Below are 21,269 nucleotides of genomic sequence, written 5' to 3'. Positions count from 1 at the left end.
ACTAACAGAATGCTGCTGTCAGTCCAAAAAGATGTACTGCCTACCCCACAATTGCGCAATGTTGTGTATGAATTTCAGTGCTGGTGTAATGCCAGGTAATTAGGCTGTATATCCCAACACTTGGCTGATTGAATCAAACAACAACCTCCGGTTGTTTGTCATAGGCAGAGCACAGAGTGTACTTAACCAGCTCTCTCTTGCAAAGCCCAGAACAAAACGTCTACTGTTAAGATGTGATTCTGCAATTGGGCAGCACTTGCTGAACAATCCTGACTACATTAATAGCTATACTAACAACCAATGTAAGATAATCAGTCGAGCTTGTAATGTGGCTCATTTATGCTTGCTAGAAGCGACAAACATTCATATGCAGGGACCCATTCTCTTCAAACAAAAAGAATATGTTCAAGCCTTGCACTTTTTTTGAATTACCTGGAAGTAAGGGGAGCCTCTAGTTACCCACTGCTTTCTCCATGGCAAAGTCTCAACCAATCAGAGCACCCTTTTACTCCTGTGGTATAAACTGTTGTGATCATTTGAAATTCAACACTCTTGCACTTGTCCTAATGAGTGCAAGACAAAAAGCTTTGGCAACATGTCTCCCTATTTGATATCGCCTCTCTTTGTTCTTCCTACTTCATACATCGCTGCATTAAATTTCATCTGTTTAATGGCCACCCATTCCACCAGGCTGTCTATGTCCTCTTGAAGTCTATCGCTATTACACAATACTTCTGAGTTTTGAATCATCTGCAAATTTTGAAATTGTGCTCTGTACACTCAAGACTAAATCATTAATATGGATCAAGAAAAGCAGCAGTCCTAGAACCAACCCCTGGGGAAACTACTGTATATCTTTCACCAGTCCGAAGAACCACAGTTTATCGCTACTTTCTGGTTCCTGTCACTCATCACTTTCCCTTTTATTCCATAGGCTCCAACTTTGCTGCAAATCTGTTATGTGGATTTTATCAAATGCCTTTTGGAAGTCTATGTACACCACATCAACCACATGATCTTTATCAACCCCCTCTGTTACCTCATCAAAGTCTAAGCTCTATTACTTTGCATGTGCACAAGAGAGCAAAACACATAACAGTTTACAAACTGGGGGAATCCAGTTCGAACAGTACAGTGGGATGAACTAAGGGTTCAAATTTATAGTCATTGCTCAAACATGGAAAGCACTGCTTATTGGTTTGCCCAGTTCCCTGCCAAAGGAAAGATTCCACGTGACAGTGGCTGTTATGTGGACATACTTGCCAACAATAAGCACATTGTGGTCAGTTGTTTTCTTTTCATGTTAGTGGATGAAAATGAAGAGATAGTTGCTCAGAAATGGTCCTCCAAAATTCTTAACCTTGGCATTCCTGCGCTAAGTGATTATTGCTGTAGACAGAAGTTCTTGTGAGTTGGTGAATTCCTATTCACTGTTCAGTGATGTCAGTCATTTACAGCAAGGCCAGGATTTTGTCGGGCTGATGGGGGTTCTTGCACATTGGTCGGAGAACTGGAAGGGAACCCCTGTCAGTTCAGTGGAGGAGGCCCAATGGAATGGGGGGAGGCAGTGGCATAGTGGTATTGTCACTGGACTAGTTATCCAGAGAACCAGGGTAATGCTCTGGGGACCTGAGTTCGAATCCTGGCAGATGGTGAAATTTGAATTCAGTAAAAAAACTGGAATGACCATGAAACCATTGTCGATTGTTGTAAAAACCCATCTGCTTCCCTGATGTCCTTTACCTGGTCTGGCCTACATGTGACTCCAGACCCACGGCAGTGAAGTTGACTCTCAATTGCCTTCTGAAATGGCCTAGCAAACCACTCAGTTCTGAGGGATGGGCAATAAAATGCTGGCCTGGCCTAGCCTAGCCAGTGATGCCCCTATCCCCTGAACGAATAAAAAAAAGTGCCCTTCAAGAACTTAACTGGCTGCCGTCAGGCCTTCCCTGTGATTGAGCTCCCCAATAGTGGAAGTACCATCCACCAAGTACTGCTGGGTAATCATCAATGCTGCCAGCCTAGGGTGGCAAAGAGACCCCAGGTCACAGGTAAGTGAAGCCAGGATAAGAGTTGTGAAATGGGGGGAAGAGGCATTCAGCGGCCAATCCCTTGCCCGATTTCAGGTCCCTCAATTGGGCACTGAGTGCCTGACAGCAAAGGAATCATCCCACTGACCGTCCCACAACACCCTATCCCTGAGGGGCGCTGGTAAACCTGACAGATTTTGCTGGGCGGCATTTCGAGGCACAGGAAACCCATAAAGCCTCCATTTACCCCTGAGCCACCACTAAATTGCTGTGAATAATGGGTGTCAGTTGGCTCATTAATAAGCCTAATTGACACCCTGCTTCCATTAGCAGAAATCCCATCGTCAGTCCCTTCCATCCTTGGGGGAGGTTTTCCTATCGTCAAGAGACTGCCGTGGGGTCTCTCCCACAATTAAGTGGGCCTGGTATTGCAAAATCTAGAGCCCCCTGGCTATCCAGAAGCATACAAGGTAAGATAAAGCAGAAAAAGAAAGCTCACGACAGTCACAAAAAACATAATACTGTAGAAAACCTAGAGGAGTAAAGAAAGTACAGGGGTGAAGTAAAAAAAGTAACTAGGAAAGCAAAGAGAGGATATGAAAAAATATTGGCAGGTAAAATCAAAGAAAACCCAAAGATGTTTTACCAGTACTTTAAGAGCAAGAGAATAACTAAGGAAAGGGTAGGGCCTATCAAAGATGTACATGATTACTTGTGCGCTAATGTTGAAGATGTGGGCAAGGTTCTCAATGAGACTCAATGAGTCTTCACTAAGGAGAAGATATTCTAGTTAAAGAGGAGGAGTGTGAAACAATAGAGACAATAAGCATAATGAGAGAGGATGTACTGGAGGGACTGATATTCAAAGTGGATAAATCACCAGGGCTGGATGGATCGTACCCCAGGCTGTTAAAGGAAGCCAGGGTGGAAATAATGGACGCTCTGAGGATCATTTTCCAATCCTCACTAGAATTAGGCAAGGTCCTAGAGGATTGGAGGTCTGCAAACATTGTACCATTATTTAAAAAGGGTGCGAGGGATAGGCCAGAAAATTATAGGCTGGTCAGTCTGACTTAGGTGGTGGACAAATTATTAGAATCGATTCTGAGAGACAGGATAAGCTGTCAGTTAGAAAGGAACGGATTAATCAGAGATAGTCAGCAAGGTTTTGTTAGGGGAAGGTCATTTCTTACTAATTTAATCAAGCTTTTTGAGGAAGTAACAAGGAGGATTGATGAGAGTAGTGCAGTGGATGTGGTCTACATGGGTTTCAGTAAGGTATTTGACAAGGTCCCACATGGCAGACTGGTCAGAAAAGTAAAAGCCCATGGGACATGGGGGCATGTGGCGAGTTGGATCCAAAATTGGCTCAATGACAGGAAACAAAGGGAATAGTCGATGGATGTTTTGAGAATGGAAAACTGTTTCCAGTGGTGTTCCACAAGGCTCAGTGTTGGGTCCCTTGCTTTTTATCATATATTTTAATGATTTGGACTTAAATGTGGGTGGCATGATTGGGAAATTTGCAGATGACACAAAAATTGGCCATGTGGTTGATAATGAAAAGGATAGCTGTCCACACCAGAATGATATCAATCGTTTGGTTGGGCAGGCAGAAAAGTGGCACATGGAATTCAATCCAGAGAAGAGTGAGCTAATGGGTTTGGGGAGGGCAAACAAAGTAAGGGAATACACAATAAATGGGAGAATATTGGGAGGGGTAGAGGAAGTGAGAGACTTTGGAGTGCATGACCACAGGTGGATAAGGTGGTAAAGAAAGCATATGGAATGCTTTCCTTTATTGCACGAGGTATACAATAAAAAATGGGATGTAATGACGGAAGTGTCTGAAACGCTGGTTGGACCACAGTTGAAATTTTGTGCACAGTCTGGTTGCCACATTACAGGAAGGACATAATTGCTCTGGAGAGAGTACAGAGGAGATTTACAAGAATGTTGCCAGAGCTTGAAAATTGCAGCTATGAGAAAAGATTGGATAGGCTGGGGTTGTTTCCCTTGGAACTGAGGAGGCTGGGTGGGGGGGGGGGGGTGACCTGATTGAGGTGTACAAGATTATAAGGGGTCTGGATAGAGTACACAGGGATGCCCTGTTTGCCCTAGAAGAGAGATCAATTACCAGGGGGCATAGATTTAAAGTGACTGGTAGAGGAATTAAAGGGAACATGAGGAAAAACATCTTCACCCAGAGGGTGGTGGGTGTTTGGAATTTGCTGCCTGGTTTGCTGGGGCAGGTAAAAACCCTCAACTCATTTAAAAGGTACCTGGATCCGCACCTAAAGTGCTGTAACCTGCAAGGCTATGGACCGGGTACTGGAAGGTGGGATTAAAATGGGCAGCTACTTATTTATTTTTTGGCTGGTGGAGACACGATGGGCTGAATGGCCTCTTTTTGTGCTGTAACCTTTCTATGGTTCTATGGTTCCCGCTGTAACAGGCTGCTTAAAATCCAGCCCCGAGAATACAAGGGGGAACTTGGGAGCAACATACTGTTTGGGGGTGGCATTGGGCAGGAGAGAGGAGATAAATGGGGAGAAGCACAATAAGGGAGATACAGGACTGGATATTAGACCATAAGACATAGAAGCAGAAATTAGGCCATTCAGCCCATCGAGTCTACTCTGCCATTCAATCATGGCAGCTGGTAGAAAGGCTTTGGGAGGAAAGGAGGGGGCAAGCTAATTGTGCCCTGGGGTGGGAGAGGCCAAGGTAACCAAAGAAAGGCTTTTAGACTACAACCAAAGTAATACATTCAGTTCTGGGTATTTTACCTCAGGAAGGAAATGTTGGCCTCAGAGTGGGTGCGGCATAGATTCACCAGAATGATACTGGGGTCTAAAAAGTTAAGTCACAAGGACAGGTTGTAAAGACTAGACTTATAGTCCCTTGAGTATAGATGATCAAGGAAGATCCAACTGAACTATTTATGATGATTAAATGATTTTCTAGGGTAGGTAGCGAGAAACTAGTTCCTCTTGTAGGATAATCCAGAACGGGGGAATAGCCTTAAAATTAGAGCTGGGTTGTTCCAGGGTGATGTCAGGAAACACTTCTTCACACAAAGGATAATAAAAATCTAGAACTTGTTCTCCCAAATATTTATTAAGGCTAAGTCAACTGAAAATTTCAAAACAGATTGCTAGATTCTTCTCAGGAATATCGGTGCCCCCGCTGGCAGGTTTGAAGGCAGGGGGCTCATTAAATCCAGTGGGTACCCACCTGCCCTTGCCCCACCACAATTATACCAACAGCAGGGGTGGTGCTGGGCAGCATGCCTGCCAGTGGCCCAATTGAGGCCCTTAAGTGGGCAATTAATTCTCACTGAAGGGCCTTATCCTGCCACTAGGATTTAACTGGAGGTGGAAGAGCCCCACGCCAAGTGGCCAGCCCAAAAGGTCTCCCTATGCAGATGGCGCACAGGGTGGAGCCCCTCCTTAACTGGCCCCTCTGTGTCCATTGGAAGCACCCCCAACAAGGTTTTATACCCCCAGGTTTTCCTCCCATCATTGGCCTCACAATAGCCAACACCTCACCTCCCTAGCCAGTCAGCATGGTACCCTGCACAACCCCAAACACTCCCCCAAATTCTGATCTAACAACGCATGGTCTCTCTTGAATATGTGGAGAGCTGTTTGAGTCACCAACTTTTCAGGGGCTGTGTCAGCTTCTTTGTAACTTTGGCCAGTTTTTTCTACTGGGTGGACTTGTGTAGGTGGAGCCTTAATGAACATCCATGTTTTTCAAGTTAGTGCCTACAGTGCTAACAAGTACTCATTTGACAGCGAAAAACAACTTACCCAGGTACTTCCTTGCAACCACCCAGAGTGTAGTGATTGCAGAGGTATAGGATCAGACCCTCTAGCATATGTGGTCAGCTAGGTATGTTGCAATTCATAGGAAGACTCAAGGTGGGGAGGGGCGGGAAGAAAATAACTAAATATATTACAAAGAAATATACGTATATCAGATTGCCCAGTTATTCAAAGGTGCACATACAAATGTGAAAATGCGGTACTGAAAACATTGAATTCTATCGCACCACACTCCAACCGTTTGATTCAAATTTTGATTATTTGACAAGGGTGATTTGCTAACGTGCAATCCGACTCAGAAAAAAATTAGAATGTTCAAAGTAACCCAGTTGCAACAGCAGTGAGCTGCAATAAAAAAAATACAGCTAATGCATGTGTTTTGCCTCTGGCACACATCACAGAAATGAGACAAAGTAGATTAACCTTTTTGAGTACTGAATGCCTTTTGAAACGTGCACACTCCTCAACTGCTAAAAATGATTTTTCAAAGACATTAGCTTGTTTTGAATATCGCACACTGTCTGGTGCATGACTGTGCCAAGAACTGATGGAATAATGGAGTGAAAAATCAGAAGAGAGAAAAAGATTCTAAGCCATGCTTGTACCACCTCCAAGAAACTGGCTGCAGTGAGTCAGCAGCAGTGACTTGGACCTAGTTGCCACCTGCTAACACACATCCCTAACCATGGCACAGAGCTTGGGGGGTTTGTTTTTAATTAACAGATGAAGAGGGTTATATTGCAGATGAAGGGGGTTATGTTGCTGAAGGAATGAAAACAGGCACTAAGTGGGTGCTATGCTAATAAGACAAGTTTGTTTGAAAATCTGGTTTTAGCTCACAATTTTGGGGCTAATTAATGATTACCATAATTTAAATGTGCCCAGAGGCACTAACACAAACATCTTCAGGTTTAGCAGTCAAACACTGATGAGAAGCAATTTACGTGGAGTTATTTAGTTGTCTACACATATCCAATTTCACTGAAAATGTGGAGTGTGCTGACTGACAAACAGCAGAACATTCAAGGATAGCTCAAGGACCAAAGGAGAAGATGCAATCCTGGAAGTCCTGTTGGAGAAGACACAAAAGAGGAGAGGGAGGGAGGTCAGACAAACAGGTCATGTGGTAGATGTGGAAGGAGATGCTCCATGAGTCAGGAATGTTGCCCCAGGATGTGGCTCCAATGCTGCAAGAAAGCCTACACAAGTGGTCAAGGTAAGATTTTATCTCACAAACACACCTCTCAATAACTGCACCACAGCCTAGCATCACAACCACAACACACTTCATCCATCTCTGCTGTATGCTGACGTTCACACATAACACACTACTGCATTATTCACAGGCACAATTCACAAAGCAGAAGCATTTCACAGGTCTTCAACCATGTGAGGCTCACACACCTGCCAATAACACTCTTCACAATCACCATTCTTTCTGTCAGGACAAGATATGACATAATAAGCACTAGCAGGACCTGACCAGGGGAGGGAAGACATGACTGCATGAGCTCTTGTTAAGGAGGAGGTGATTGGGAGCTGAATGGCAAATTTTATAGCCATAGACAAAGCAGGGAACTGATTGCCTAGACGAATGTGGCCACTCCAGTTTTCTTAGCAGATCCACAACCATAATTTCCCAAACCAGCCATATCTCGTCAACTAGGTATGTTGCAATTCATAGGAAGACACAAGGTGGGATGGGGTTGTGGCGCAGGGGGTGTGGTTGGGGGAAGCAAAATATATTATAAAGAAATACACGCACATCAGATTGCCCAGTTATTCAAAGATGCACATAAAAATGAGAAAAGTTCCCAAACCTCTCCTCACTCACAAGCTCCATATAGTGTCATCACACACCTCATAAAGTGGTAACACATGCTGCACCCTTAACCCTCCTGGCTTTAAACATGTAGGCTCTTAGGAGCAAGATCCACCTCACTATCCAGTAGAATTAGCAGAGGAGGAAGAGCCTACACACTACCCTGCTTCTGGAGAAAGAGGAGAGCAAGGAAGAAGGCACTGCATTAAAACACTACAAAGGTCACAAGCACCAGCTCAGAGGCATGCCCAACTTAGAGGGCACTGCAGAACACTGATGCTCACTAGCAACCACTCCAGGTGGCAGGGACACCTCAGGTTCCAGGGACCAAGTCACATACTAGTTATGTCGTAGTGTGGTCAGATGCGGACCTTGCAGGGCCAAGCTTTAGAGGAAGGCTGATAGGGCTGACAAACCAAATGCTTGGTGTTCAGGACATGCCGTAAAAAAATTTAACAAATTGACTTGAGTGGTCAAGTTAAGATTCTATCTCATAAGCACACTTCTCAATAACTGCACATCAACTCAGCATCACAACCACAATACTCTTCATCCATCTCTGGCTGTACACTGACATTCACACAGGGCACACTACTGCATTATGTTCACCCTGCCTGAAAGCCTACAGGTCATGACTATGGGGACTTGGCCTTGACTTGGCCCATGGCGCACAGACTGGATCCCATTCTTACCAGTGTGCAGAGGCTGGCCAGTTCCATCCAACAAACAGTGAAGCCCGACATCATGCAGCACCTGATGACTGAGATCACATCTCCACTGCAGTCCCAGCATTTGCCATGGAATGACCACAATAGAAGTTCAGCCAGCTGTTATGGTGACTCTGGCCTCTTCTGTTGAATGACACTTGCAGAGAGTCTCTGATGCCCAAATATCTGTCCTCCAGTTGATCAGTGTTAACTGTATAAGGGTGGTGGGCATTAACCAGGGTTTCACTTGAACAGATATAAAGAGAGACATATTGAAACTGTTGTGTGGTTGAGTTAGGAGGTGTATGTTTGTATTGTTTCACTCTGTAACTAAATGCAAGACTGAGTAAAGATCAGCTCCAATACTATGCTTCTCCAACTGGCTTTCTTGAATATATTTAACTGGACTGGCTGAACAAATGTCCTGAGGAAGTAGCATTGGAATTATGAGCAGGAACCTACTGGCCTCTCTTTGGATGGCAGCATTCTTGTTCCCACCTCACTGTTCCACTATTTCCCTTGTAGTTGCCTGTCAGCCGAACGCCCAGACTGCTAAAACCTCTGCTGAAATGATAAAGTCTGAGGTGGGGCCATCATGGCTCACAGCCTTTCAAGGGTGCCCCAGGAGGGCATCTGAACTGCCTTCTTCAGATTCTCAGCAACCATCCACCTCACATGCTGCTGCTACTCAGATTCTACTTCATAGATGCACCAGAATAGGCAAGAACACTTAACAGGATAGCCACTAAGGTTTAGCACCAGAGTGAATAGTTTACGATTTGTAAATGTTGATTATGCCATATTTGCATTGTTTGTGCTTGCGCTCGATGAAGTTTGAATTTACTAATTATGCAGTCCTGCAATAGGTGGTATTTTTATTGTTCATGGGGAAGGAATTGAAAGGGTTGCATGCAAATGAATCCTTAGTTGTAGAAGGTAAGGCACATGGAAACCATTCTCTGAAATGTGATGTCAGAGGACACCTCTCAAAAGCTGTCTTCAGCTAAATGGTAGGCCAGTGTCCCTAGCAAGTGCACATTGTCTACCTTGAACCCCTGATGCTCTCCCAGTCCCCTGCATCTTCCTCTTCCTCTTGTGACTCCTGAGCTTGACCTACTGATCACCAGATTGTGGTGCATGCAACAACAAATCAACTCATATCTGGGGATTTTCTCAGCAGGGTATCCCTGACCAGTGAAGGTGCAGCTCGAGGACCTTAATGATATTCCTCGTGGCTGAGTGGCTCTCATTGTATGAGTGCCCAGCTGGTGTCTGGGTCTTTCTCAAAAGAATCATGAGCCATGGCATCAGAAGATATTCCTTGTTACCTGGTAACCAGCCTTACACATTGCGTTGTGTTTCAAAAGTCTGTGGAATAGATGACTGTCTTATTATAAACACATAATGACAGCTCCCTAGATAGCAAGCATTCACTTGCATGATGCATTGCTAGTGTTCGCAGGCAAGCTGCACACAGACGGAATGGAATCCCTTCCTGCTCCTGAACACCTCCAAAGGGCTAATATGGCATTATGTGTGTAATTAATGGCTCTGTGGACCATGGGGAATTCCTTAATCCTGTCAAAACTAGAGATCTCTGCCTCTGGTCTTCTCTGGCAATAGGAAATTATATATAATTATTTCTCAGAGCATATAGAACTTCAACAACATCCAATAGGCAGAATTGCATAGGGGATTGTGATATCACTTGTAGGGGCCTGGAAGATTCCAGTAGCATAATCATTAAGTATTCATGTGACCTTGACTGTCATAGGCAAGGCAGTCCTGGCTATGATGCAACATCTCCCTCTTCCTTCTATGAGGCCACAGATCTCTGTGAAGACTGTCATTGTAAAGCACAGCCTCTTCCTGTGCTGCACTTGGGTCATGTCAATGGAGGAATAGCGCTCTCTGAAGACCTAGGGTTCATAGGACCTCCTGTTTACTGCTCTTCTGTCTCTCTCCCTTCCAACAGCTGCTGCTGCTCTGCCTTGTCTCTTCTTCTCCTCACAATCTTCCTCCAGACCAAGGATGACCACAGAAAGGTGCCCATGATCAAGCATTCCACTTCTCCTAGAAGTTACTAATAAGATGCAGTAGCACAGCATCCACTCTCCTTAGGTGAGATCCTTAGAAAATTTCTGGGGAAAATGCTGAAGACGTGTTGGTGACGTCTTCACAAAGTGTCCCAGAAAATTTCCTGATGTGTTCCAAAAGTCCTCTTCAAATGCAGTGCAGCCAGGCAATCTCCAGCAGCCAGTGAACATTGAAAGTTGAGCATCGCTTTAAATAGCACTAGAAATTATCAGCAATGACTTCTTTACTCTGAGGTTGAGAAATGTTAAGTAAGGCTATTAACTGAAATAAAAACAAAAGTAGCTGGGAAAACTCAGCAGGTCTGATAGAATCTGCGGAGAGGAACACAGTTAACGTTTCGAGTCCTCTTCATCAGAATGTTAGGCATCAAAATGCCATGCAGCCTCTATAATAACAACAACAACAACAAATTAGTCGTTTGGTAGTGTAGAACTTGAGTATTGCTGAAATAAGAGACATGTCTAAGCTTTTTGTCTTGCACTCATCAGGACACACACAAAAATACCAGTATAAGAGGAAAACAACAATTTACACTTTGTGAAGAGAGTGTTGATTGGTTGACAAGTGGCGTTGCCATGGCGAATGCACCACTGATGGTGACTGACAGTTAACTGCCAAGAAATTTAAACCAGGCAGCTTGACCCTGATTTATCAAGGCATTGCCCTGAGGAATGGGTCAATAAATGGCTGTCACTTATTTTGTTCAGCTGAAAGGTGTGTACATGTTCTATCTGTCTGCAAAGAACAGGACCCTGTGTATTAATATATATAGTTTCCAGTACACGCACATGTGCCATACTGCGAGCCCAACTAACAATCTTAAATTGGTTGTCGGCATACTAAGGATTATTTAGCACATATTGTCCAATCGCGGAATCACATCTAATGTTTGACACTGTGTTTTGAGTTCTGCAAGCACAGGCTAGTTGGGTACAGTCTGTACCTTGCTCATTACAAACAACAGCTGGGACATACTGTTTGATACAATCTGCCAGTCTTTGGGACGTATGGCCTACATACCTAGCATCATACTGGCACTGAAATTCATATACTCATTTCATACTCATTTATGCGATAGGCAGAATGTCTTTCTGGCTTGACGGCAGCATCCTGTTAGTTAGCGAATACCACTCGTGTTGCTACTGTATAATAGTAGTGTGAAACAGCTCGCTTCACCTGTTGCTCAAATTTTTGAGATACCTCGCCCTTCCAGGGTAATCTGAGGTAGACTGGGTGTTTTCAGGGCTGAAAGTGACGGTTCTTTGCAGACAGGAAAAACATGTACTCACATTCTGCCTGCTTCAGCTAAACAAAATAAGTGACAGCCATTCACTGACTCATTCCTCAGGGCAATGCCTTGATCCATCAGGGTCAAGCTGCCTGGTTTAATTTTCAAACAATGTTTAGAAGTTAACTGTCAGTCACCATCAATGATGCATTCTCCATGGCAATGCCACTTGCCAACCAACCAGCCCTCTCTTCACACACAGTATAAATTGTTGTTTTCCCCTTATATTGGCATTCTTGAGAGGGTCCTGATGAGTGCAAGATGAAATGCTTAAACATGTCTCCTATTTCAGCAACAAGGAATTATATTAAACAGCACCTTTAACATATTAAAATGTTCCAAGGCTCCACTGGAGTGTTATAAAACAAAGTATGACACCAAGCCACATAATGAGATATTAGGTCAGATGACCAAAAGCTTTGTCAAAGAGGTAGGTTTTAAGAAGTATCTTAAAGGAGGGAAGCAAGGTAAAGAGGCAGAGAGATGAAGGGAGGGGATTCCAGAGCTTGGTGGCTAGGCAACTGAAGTGATTAAAATCCAGGATGCACGAGAGTCAGAAAAAGATGAATCCAGATATCTCGGAGGACTGTGGGGCCGGAGGAGAAAAAGAGATAGGATGGGTGAGGCTCTGGAGGGTTCTGAAAACAAGGATGAGAATTTTAAAATCAAGACACTGCTTGACTGTGCTGGTAAAAAGAGATAGTTTAAGTAACTTATATTTATATTTGTAGGTGGTAGGAATGAGTTTTAGCTTTAAAGTTTAAGCTTGATTTGTATTTCTGTATTTGTGGTCTGAATTTTCCCCCTGTCAGCGCCGACCGCGTGCGTGCCTCCATTTTATGTGGACAGGCCAATTAAGGTCCACCCAGCGTGATGCTCACCCTGAAGTGCTGAGCAGTCCCTGTGTGGGGGCGGGATTTCCCTGAGTCCGGGCCTATGTTCTTTCACGCATGCGAGCAAAAGACCACAGGAATCTCCCTGTGACAGTGTCACATGAGCTGGGACATGTCAAGGAGCATTAATTAAAAATTTATTTAATTTATAAACACTTCATGAATCCTCTTCCCGCCTGTGGATGAGGTTGGACGGGCAGCTCATTTAATTGACTTAATTAGTTTTAAACAGTTCTTAATAGGTCTTTGCCAGTTCAACGGGCGTGCAGCCGGCTCGGCTGCACACCTGAACTGAAAATCTAAATGCCACGCGGTGATGTTGGGACACCCGCCTGACATCACCGTGCGTCATTTTACACATTGGCAAGCGGGCCCTGACCCCACTCGCCAACCGGAAAATTCTCCCGTGTGTTAAGAAAGGTCAAATTGAGTTTTAGTTTCACTTTAAAAGGTGTTTGCATTTCTAATGAGAGTTTTACGACTCTAAGTTAAACAAACAAGAGTAGAGAAAAAATCTGGGCTGTTGCTTAGCAATAGGGGTCCAGAGAGGCGGGTTCCTCCCACAGACACATGCAGAAGAAACTAGAAACAGCAGTGTGATTTGGAAGCTGTTTGAGTTCAGCTGGTTTTGAAAGTAGCTGCCAGGAGAGTCTGGAGCAAAGGGGTCAGATGGCCAGTCCCAAGCTAAAGAAAAGACCCCAAAATCCAGGGGAGTGGAACAGGAGATAGTCCCAAGAAGACCTTCTAGTCAACGGAAAGACAGGATCCTGGAAAAGGCCCTGTGAAGTGAAGTTAAGTATGAGGGGCAGAGAGAAAGGCTCCAAGCTTCAGATCTAAACAGACAAAAGCTGCAGAAAGCAGATTTAAAGTCAGAGCAGCTTGCAAGAGGCAAGAAGGTCCAACGAGACAACTGAAGGTCTGTAACTCTTTGCTATGGGCATGTGAAGCAGTGGTACACTGTTGACAGCTGACTTAACAGAAAGAGTGCATGGAAGGCAGCTTGAATGCATGTGGTGACTCAGGGAATAGGGACATCAGAAGGAGAGTTCGAAACCCTGGAGGTGAACCCTTGCAGAAGGCATCTGAGAGAAAGCGTCGGTTTGGGAGAAGATTCCAAAGTGAGCTCTTGGAGGGTGGAGTTTGGAAACTCTCGTGTGAAAGACAGAGTTCAGTGAGACTGGTTGTCTCACGGTGTGACAAGCATCTGGGGGGAGTTGAGGAGAGATCCACAGCATCTGGTTGAAGTGGCATCTGTCACTTGGTTTCAGAGTGTGGTGTGTCTGACCACAGCTCACCTATTAGTTTTTTCGACTGTGTACTTACTGTGAACATTAGAGTATAAGATAGTTTTTGTAACTTGTGTTATCCTTACAAATCTGTATATATCTGTTCAGGTATAGTAGGTGAAAGAGTATTATAATATAGTTCATCTTTTCTTGTTGAATAAAGGTTTTATTCCTCTGTTAAAAGTTCATCAGCTGACTCCCGTGACTCTCTTCAGTAGCTACTCTCCACTTATCTAAACAAACAAATAAAAGTTAGGATCTATCAGGCTGAGTTCCATCCTGCGATCAGGCTTCTCCAGTGGTAACCTCAGCTGGGGATCATAACAACTGGGAGTGAATATATAACAGTGATCACAGGGTTATGAGCATTAGCAGTTTAATTGTCACTCAGAGCCTTAACGACTCTTTGGGTGGCTGTTTCTACTCGGTCTTCAATTCTTTAGCAAAATGGCATTGTGCACTAAGAATGAGCTGAACTGGTTATGAGGTCAAGGTTCTTGCTTGGCCACCTCTTTAGCACCTAAAACATCCAGGGAAAATTCTCACTCAGAGGTTAACTTTTGAATCTACATGCTGCACCATGATGTTTTTAATTAGTTGAGCATCAAATTGACATTTCCAAAATCGAAATCAGCGGTAGCACTTTTGAAGTTTTTTAAAAATTCATTCTTGGATGTGCATCTGGCACCTATTGCCCATCTTGAGTTGCTAGGCCACTTCAGAGGGAGGCTAAGAATCAGCCACATTGGAGTGGCTCTGGAACCAGGTATACGAGGAACTGGGTAAGAATGGCAGGCTTGCTTCCGTAAAGGACACTAGTGAAGCATTAATTTTAAAAATTTGTTCTTCGGGTGTGATCATACCCAACGTTTAGTGCCCATCCCTAATTTCCCTTGAGCAAGTGATGATGAGCTGCCTTCTTGAACTGCTGCAGTCCGTGTGGCGTAAGTACGCCCACAATGCTTTTAGTTGGGAGTTTCAGGATTTTGACTCAGCGATGATGAGGGAACTGCAATACAGTTCCAAGTCAGGACTATGTATGACATGGAAGGGAACTTGCAGGTGGTGGTATTCTCAAGCATCTACTGCTATCGTTCTTCTAGATAATAAGAGGTTGTGGTTTTGGACGGTGCTGGTGAAGGAGGCTTGACAAGTTACTGCAATGTTTCTTGTATATGGCACACACTGCTGCCACTGTGTGCCAGTGATGGAGGCAGTGCATAATGTGATGGCTGGGGTGCCGATCATGCGGGCTGCTTTGTCCTGGACAGTATTGAGCTTCTTGAGTGGCTTTGGAGTTGCACTCTCTAGGCAAGTGGAGAGTATTCCATCATACTCCTTGTGGATGGTGGACAGGTTTTGGGGAGTCAGGAGATGAGTTACTCGCCACCAGCCTCTGACCTGCTCTTGTAGCTACAATATTTTGGCTAGTGCAGTTAAGGTTCTGGTCAATGGTACCCTCCAGCATGATGATGGTGGGGAATTCAGTGATGGTAATGACCTTGAATGTCAAGGTAAGATGGTTAGACTCTCTCTTGTTGGAGATGGTCATTGCCTGGCATTTGTGTGGTGTAAATGTGACTTGCCACTTATCAGCCAGGTCTTTCTGCATGTGGGCACAGACTGCTTCAGTGTCTTTGGAATTGCGAATGGTGCTGAAATTGTGCAATCATCAGCAAACAACCCCACTTCCGACCTTACAATAGAGGGCAAGTCATTGATGAAGCAGCTGAAGATGGTTGGGCCTAGGGCACTACCCTGAGGAATTCTTGCAGTGATGTCCTGGGATTGAGATGATGGTCCTCCAACAACAACCATCTTCCTTTGTGTTAGGTATGACTCCAACCAATGGAGAGCTTTCCCCTTAATTTCCATTGACTTCATTTTTGCAAAGGCTTATTGATGCCACACTCAATCAAATAATGTCAAGGGTAGTCACTTTCACTTCACCTATGAAATTGAGCTCTTTTGTCCTTGATCTTTTAGATCAAGGCTATAATGAGGTTTGGGCCTGAGTGGCCTTGGTGGAAGCATCAGTAAGCAATTTATTGCTGAGTAAATGCCGCTAGATGGCAATGACAACTTCCATCAACTTTGCTGATGACCGAGAGTAGACTGGTAGGACGGTAATTGGCTGGGTTGGATTTGTCCTGCTCTTTATGGCCAGAACATACCTGGGGAATTGTCCACATTACCGGGTAGATGCCAGTGTTGTAGCTGTACTGGGACAACTTGGCTAAGGAAGAGGCAAGTTCTGGAGCATAAGTCTTCATCACGACAGCCAGAATGTGGCTAAGGTAGCCTTTGCAGTGCCTTCGGCCATTTCTTGATGTCATATGGTGTGAATCAAATTGTCTGAAGACTGGCATCTGTGATGGGATGGGTTTTTAATGCTAATCTGATCCCTTCATGGTCACTTTTACCAATTTCAGTTTGCAGCACTGTATTTATATAAGAAATAAACACACCAATTTTCTGAACCTAGTCTCAACAAACTTGATAAACAATAATTAGTGGGTAAATACAAGAAGGGGAAAATTAAAACATTTGTGAGTCAGAAATTATAGTGCTGGATCAGTATGCAAGTAGCTCAAAGACACCAGAAGTCTTAAAAACTGGAATTAATAGGCGTCGAATTTGTTCTGATCCTGCTTTACCATTTTAAACATGTAGGCATTTCCCTACTAGTTGCATCCCTGGCCTTATCCCATTCTCCAGGACTAGAACCAATTAAATTTTTAAAGCATTTCAGCTAAGAGGAAAAAACTCGTTGTGGCACTTGCTGCAGGTTTTATGAGCCCACTGTCCCTTTTGAAGTGTCACATTTTTAAAATAGGTTAGACACTGCTCTGTAATCAATCACCTTTTGTATTTTAAGTCTTGGAAGCCCTTTGCAATACTCAATGAAAGGGTTACAAAAAGTGTCCCTTTTGCCCAGCATTGCTGAGAAATGTGATGGGCCTGGATTTTGTAGTCAGTTGCTGACCTTGAAGAAAGCTGCCAACAGAAATCTAGTGATCCCTGTGGCATGGATTTCACCTTTCCTGATGTTAATTTGAATCTGGTGCCAAGCCTCCAGGTGACCAGCAACAGTGATGACATTAAGCATAAAATTACAAAGAGATATTAATAGATAAAGTAAATGGGAAAACTGTGGTAAATGGATTTCAATTTAGAAGATAATACTTTCTAAATGGCCAAAGGTTAGAAACATTAAGAGATCCAGAGAGATTTGAGGGTTCGGGCACATAAATGATTATAATACACAGGTTCTGAAATTGATCAAACACAATAATGGAATGCTGGCCTTCATATCTAGAGTATTAGAATACAAGGGATAGAAGTAATGCTGTACAAAACCCTGGTTAGACCACACCTGGAGTATTGTGAGCACTTCTGGGTACCACATCTTAGGAAAGATAAATTAGTCTTGGAGGGAATGCAGTGTAAATTTTCCAGTATGATAGCTGGATTCCAAGGGTTAAATTACAAGGCGAGATTAGACCTACTAAGGTTATATCCCCTGGAATTCAAAAAGGTCAAGTTCAAAGTTTTTGAGATGTTAAGGAAAACAGATAGGCTAGGTACAAAAACCATTTCTGCTAGGACTAAGGGGCATAGTATAAAATTAGAGCCAGACTTATCAGGAGTGAAATTAGGAAAAACACTAAGGGCTAAAAGTTTAGAACTCTCTTGTGCAAACGCGATTGATGCTAGGTCAATTGTTAATTTTGAACCTGAGATTGATAGATTTTTGTTATCCAAAAATATTAAGGGACATGGGGAAAAGGTGGGTATATGCAGTTAGGTCCCAGATCACATTTTCCAGAGAGCAAAATAAAGATTGGGACATACGCGTTAGGAGCTGAAACATCTTAAATAAACTTTAAAACAAAATCTATTTTAAAAAACACAGAATTTTTATCATAATGGAAAAACTTGATATTACACATACATAAAATTAATTTTCCATGAGAGGTTGCTCAGTAATTGTAATATCATAACGCACCATTAAAAACCCAGTTACACTTCATTAACAAGGTGTACCTTTTTCAGGGGTTATTAACAGTGACATTACAATGTAAAAGGAGAGTTCTTGTCAGTTCAGTAATTTCCAAAGATTGCCATCTGAAGGGACATTAACACTGCACCTTGTGCAGCAGCAGGTGTTTAACTGCACATGTTCCGATGACAGACGTTGCTGGCAGTTTCAAGGGCAATTATGGTGAACGCTGACAGTTCCACCATCATTCCAACTGCAAAAATCTGGGCCATTATTTTATCTTGAGTATTTTCCTTATTTATATGTTTCAAAATACAACAGCAGCTACTGCTTGTCTTTATATAATGCCTTTAATGTAGTCAAACAATCCAAGGTGCTTCACAAGAGCATTATCAAACAAAATTTGATACCAAGCCACATAGAGAGATATTAGGTCAGGTGGCCAAAAGCTTGGTCAAAGAGATAGGTTTTAAGGAGTGTCCAAAGAGGCAGAGAAGCAAAGAGGTGTAGGCAGGGAATTCCAGAGATTGGGGCTTTGACATCTGAAGGCACAGGTGCCAATGGTGGAGGGGTTAAAATCGGGGGTGCACAAAAGATCAGAATTTTAGGGATGCAATATCTCAGAATTTGGGGGTTGAGGGGTAGAGGTGCAAGGCCATGGAGGGATTTGAAAACAAGTTTGAGAATTTTAACACTGAGGTGTTGCTTAACTGGGGGCCAGTGTAGGTCAACGAGCACAAGGGTGATGGTGATGGGCAGGTGTATTATGTAGCTGTTCCCAAGTAGGATTTAACCATTGGCCAGGATATCAATGAGAGCTCCCATCCTCTTCTTCACATTAGTGCCATGGAACTTTTTACATCCACCTGAGGTCTTGGTTTAACATCTCATTCAAAAAAAATTGCACTTCCGGTGGTGCAGCACTTTATTAGTACATAGATGGGAGGATTATCAAAGGATTTTGTACTCAAATGAGACTTAAACCTGCAGCATTTGGAGTCAGAGGCGAGGCTGCCACCACTGAACTATGCCACACCAGCAGACATGACAAGGAGTGACTATTAGGGTATATGCATGATTTTGAGCTGTGGACAATAACTAAGCAGACTAAGTTTGCAGGAAACAAGAAATTGGGAGGGGGCTTTCAATCACTAAAGCAGAGGCAGACCAAATAAAAAATACTTCAGGACAAGTTGTACTGATTAGCGGGTAATGGTATTCAATGTGAATAAATGCAAAGCAATAAAACTAGGGAGCAGAAATAACCAGCTGTACTGTTGACTAATGGTCAGTCAACACATGACAGGAATTTGAATTTTTGAATTGCTCACTGAAATGAATATTATAGTATATGGCAGCAGTAAAGAAACCCAGCCAGATCCAAAGGGATATAGCACAAATCACAGGAGGTAATGAGTCTTTACAAGATACTGCTACACCTAGTATACTGTGTACCATTCCATTTGCCCTACTGCAAGGATATTCAAATTACAGGCAGTGCAGAAAGAAGATCAAATCTAATAAATAGCTTATGTTCCCTGAACTATAAAGCAGGGTTCTGGGACTCTTTATAGAAAAGAGGACACAAGGAAACAATACTCAAGTGTTCAGGATTCTGAAGGGAAAAAATATTCAGAACTCTAATCATGCATTTTAGATCACCACAAATTTTAGCAGCAAGGAGTTTAAGCCTGCAAGAGGGAAGATGCACAGTTTAACTTTTTACACAGAAGATGGTGAACATGCAGAATGGATCGTCTGCTAAGGCAGACAGCATGCAAAAAAGAAGAATTGGATAGATATTTGAAGGAATGCGTGATTGAGGAACGGAGATGTCAGATGGTAACACTGAATAAATGGAATGCTTAGTCTTTTCAGGTCCTGTACCTTCCCATGTTCTTAAACCTATTAATCATTCAGGCTCATTCTCATTATTGAGAAGCAAAAGAGTTACTGCTGACAAGTCTGACCTCTTCTGCCTCTGGTAATATTTTGAGAAGTTCACGCAGTTTCTCAGAGCCATAAGCCTCGCTCCTTCCTGACCGAATATCTTCAACGATGCATTGATTTGACCTTAAATTACAAGAAAACAACCATTAGTATTTTAATGATGTACAGTTAGTATAGAAGATTCAAAAGAATGACTGCATCCCAAGTTTCAAGTTATTGGTATCACGTAGCAATGGGAATGTGAAATTTACAAATCTCATCTACTTGAACTGTGGAAAACAGGCACCAGTACAATTATAGATTCTAAACTTGGGTTGTGAGATCATTCTGAGCTCTGTAACACTAGAAGGAAGTACTGCAAGTTGTAGGCCTCTCATTGGCAGTGGTCCTGGTGGAAACAATTTGAGGTGATGAAGTGAGTCAGTACACAAGTTGTATATTGATTTTTCCCTGGAACATACTGCTACTAATGTACTAAATAAGCCTTGTGGCAACACAGCTTGCAGTGCTGTAAATTTAAGTTGCAATTCACATGTATCCTTATGACACCCGCAATTAGATGCTGTATGACTCATGATTACTAGAGGGGATAAGGATAGGTGTCTTCTCCTGAATTTTTTGGCAGGAATTTTGTTTGTCCAAGTTCCAATTTTTCCAGTAATTCTTTCAATCTTTGCTGATAGTTGTACCTCTGATTTAAATAAGTAGATAATGCTTCTACAAAGGCAACATATTTTTAATTATAGTATCTACTGCAGCAACACAAAAAAATACAATGAATGAAAAATTTATTTAAGAAGCACACATTAAATAACTAAACATTCCACAAAGTATTTTATATGTAGGTCTGAAGGTACTTCAAATTATTCTTCATCAATGTGCTGATGAAAACAACAATTACATCAATAACAAGTCAAGGCAGGGATTTCAAATGAAGTTTAGAAATTGATGTTGCAGATTGGGGTGGGGGAAGTGGGGGTGGGGTACAAAGAGATAACACTTTGAAGGATGTAGTGATGCTGGCGCCATCTGTTAGTCACAATGCCTGAAGTGAAAGGAAATTCATCTGAAAAAACATCTATCAGCTCAGTAAATTATTAGTGGCAGTGTCTGAAGGGTGCCCTCGTGTTCCAGTTCCCAATCAGCAAACACTTTTATTTAGAAAAGCATATGAAGAATGTCTCTAACTTAAAATAAAAGATTAATTTTTCCAATTGGCCAATTCTCATATTTTATAAAGGAGTTTAGTAAAATCTGCACTTCTCCACCATCTGATCTCATTGCTGATAAGATATTTAAAAGGCAACAAGCCTGGAACTAGGGTTCATCTGTCCAACCACATTGCAACTTAACTTGTTATTCC

The 21,269-nt window shown here is 42.9% G+C and overlaps 1 protein-coding gene across 1 annotated transcript in view; it reads right to left on the bottom strand.

Annotated features, from left to right (window-relative positions):
- fhdc1 (FH2 domain containing 1) overlaps nucleotides 1-21,269 on the bottom strand; it is an 89,240-nt gene that overhangs the window by 13,399 nt on the left and 54,572 nt on the right. The window contains exon 3 of the mRNA XM_041194622.1: nucleotides 19,927-20,029. Coding sequence (XP_041050556.1) covers nucleotides 19,927-20,029 — 103 coding nt within the window. The remainder of the gene's footprint in view (nucleotides 1-19,926; nucleotides 20,030-21,269) is intronic.

This window comes from Carcharodon carcharias, chromosome 1 (genome assembly GCF_017639515.1).
Source record: "Carcharodon carcharias isolate sCarCar2 chromosome 1, sCarCar2.pri, whole genome shotgun sequence".
NCBI classification, from domain to species: domain Eukaryota; kingdom Metazoa; phylum Chordata; class Chondrichthyes; order Lamniformes; family Lamnidae; genus Carcharodon; species Carcharodon carcharias.
This window is presented reverse-complemented; position numbering and strand designations above follow the sequence as displayed.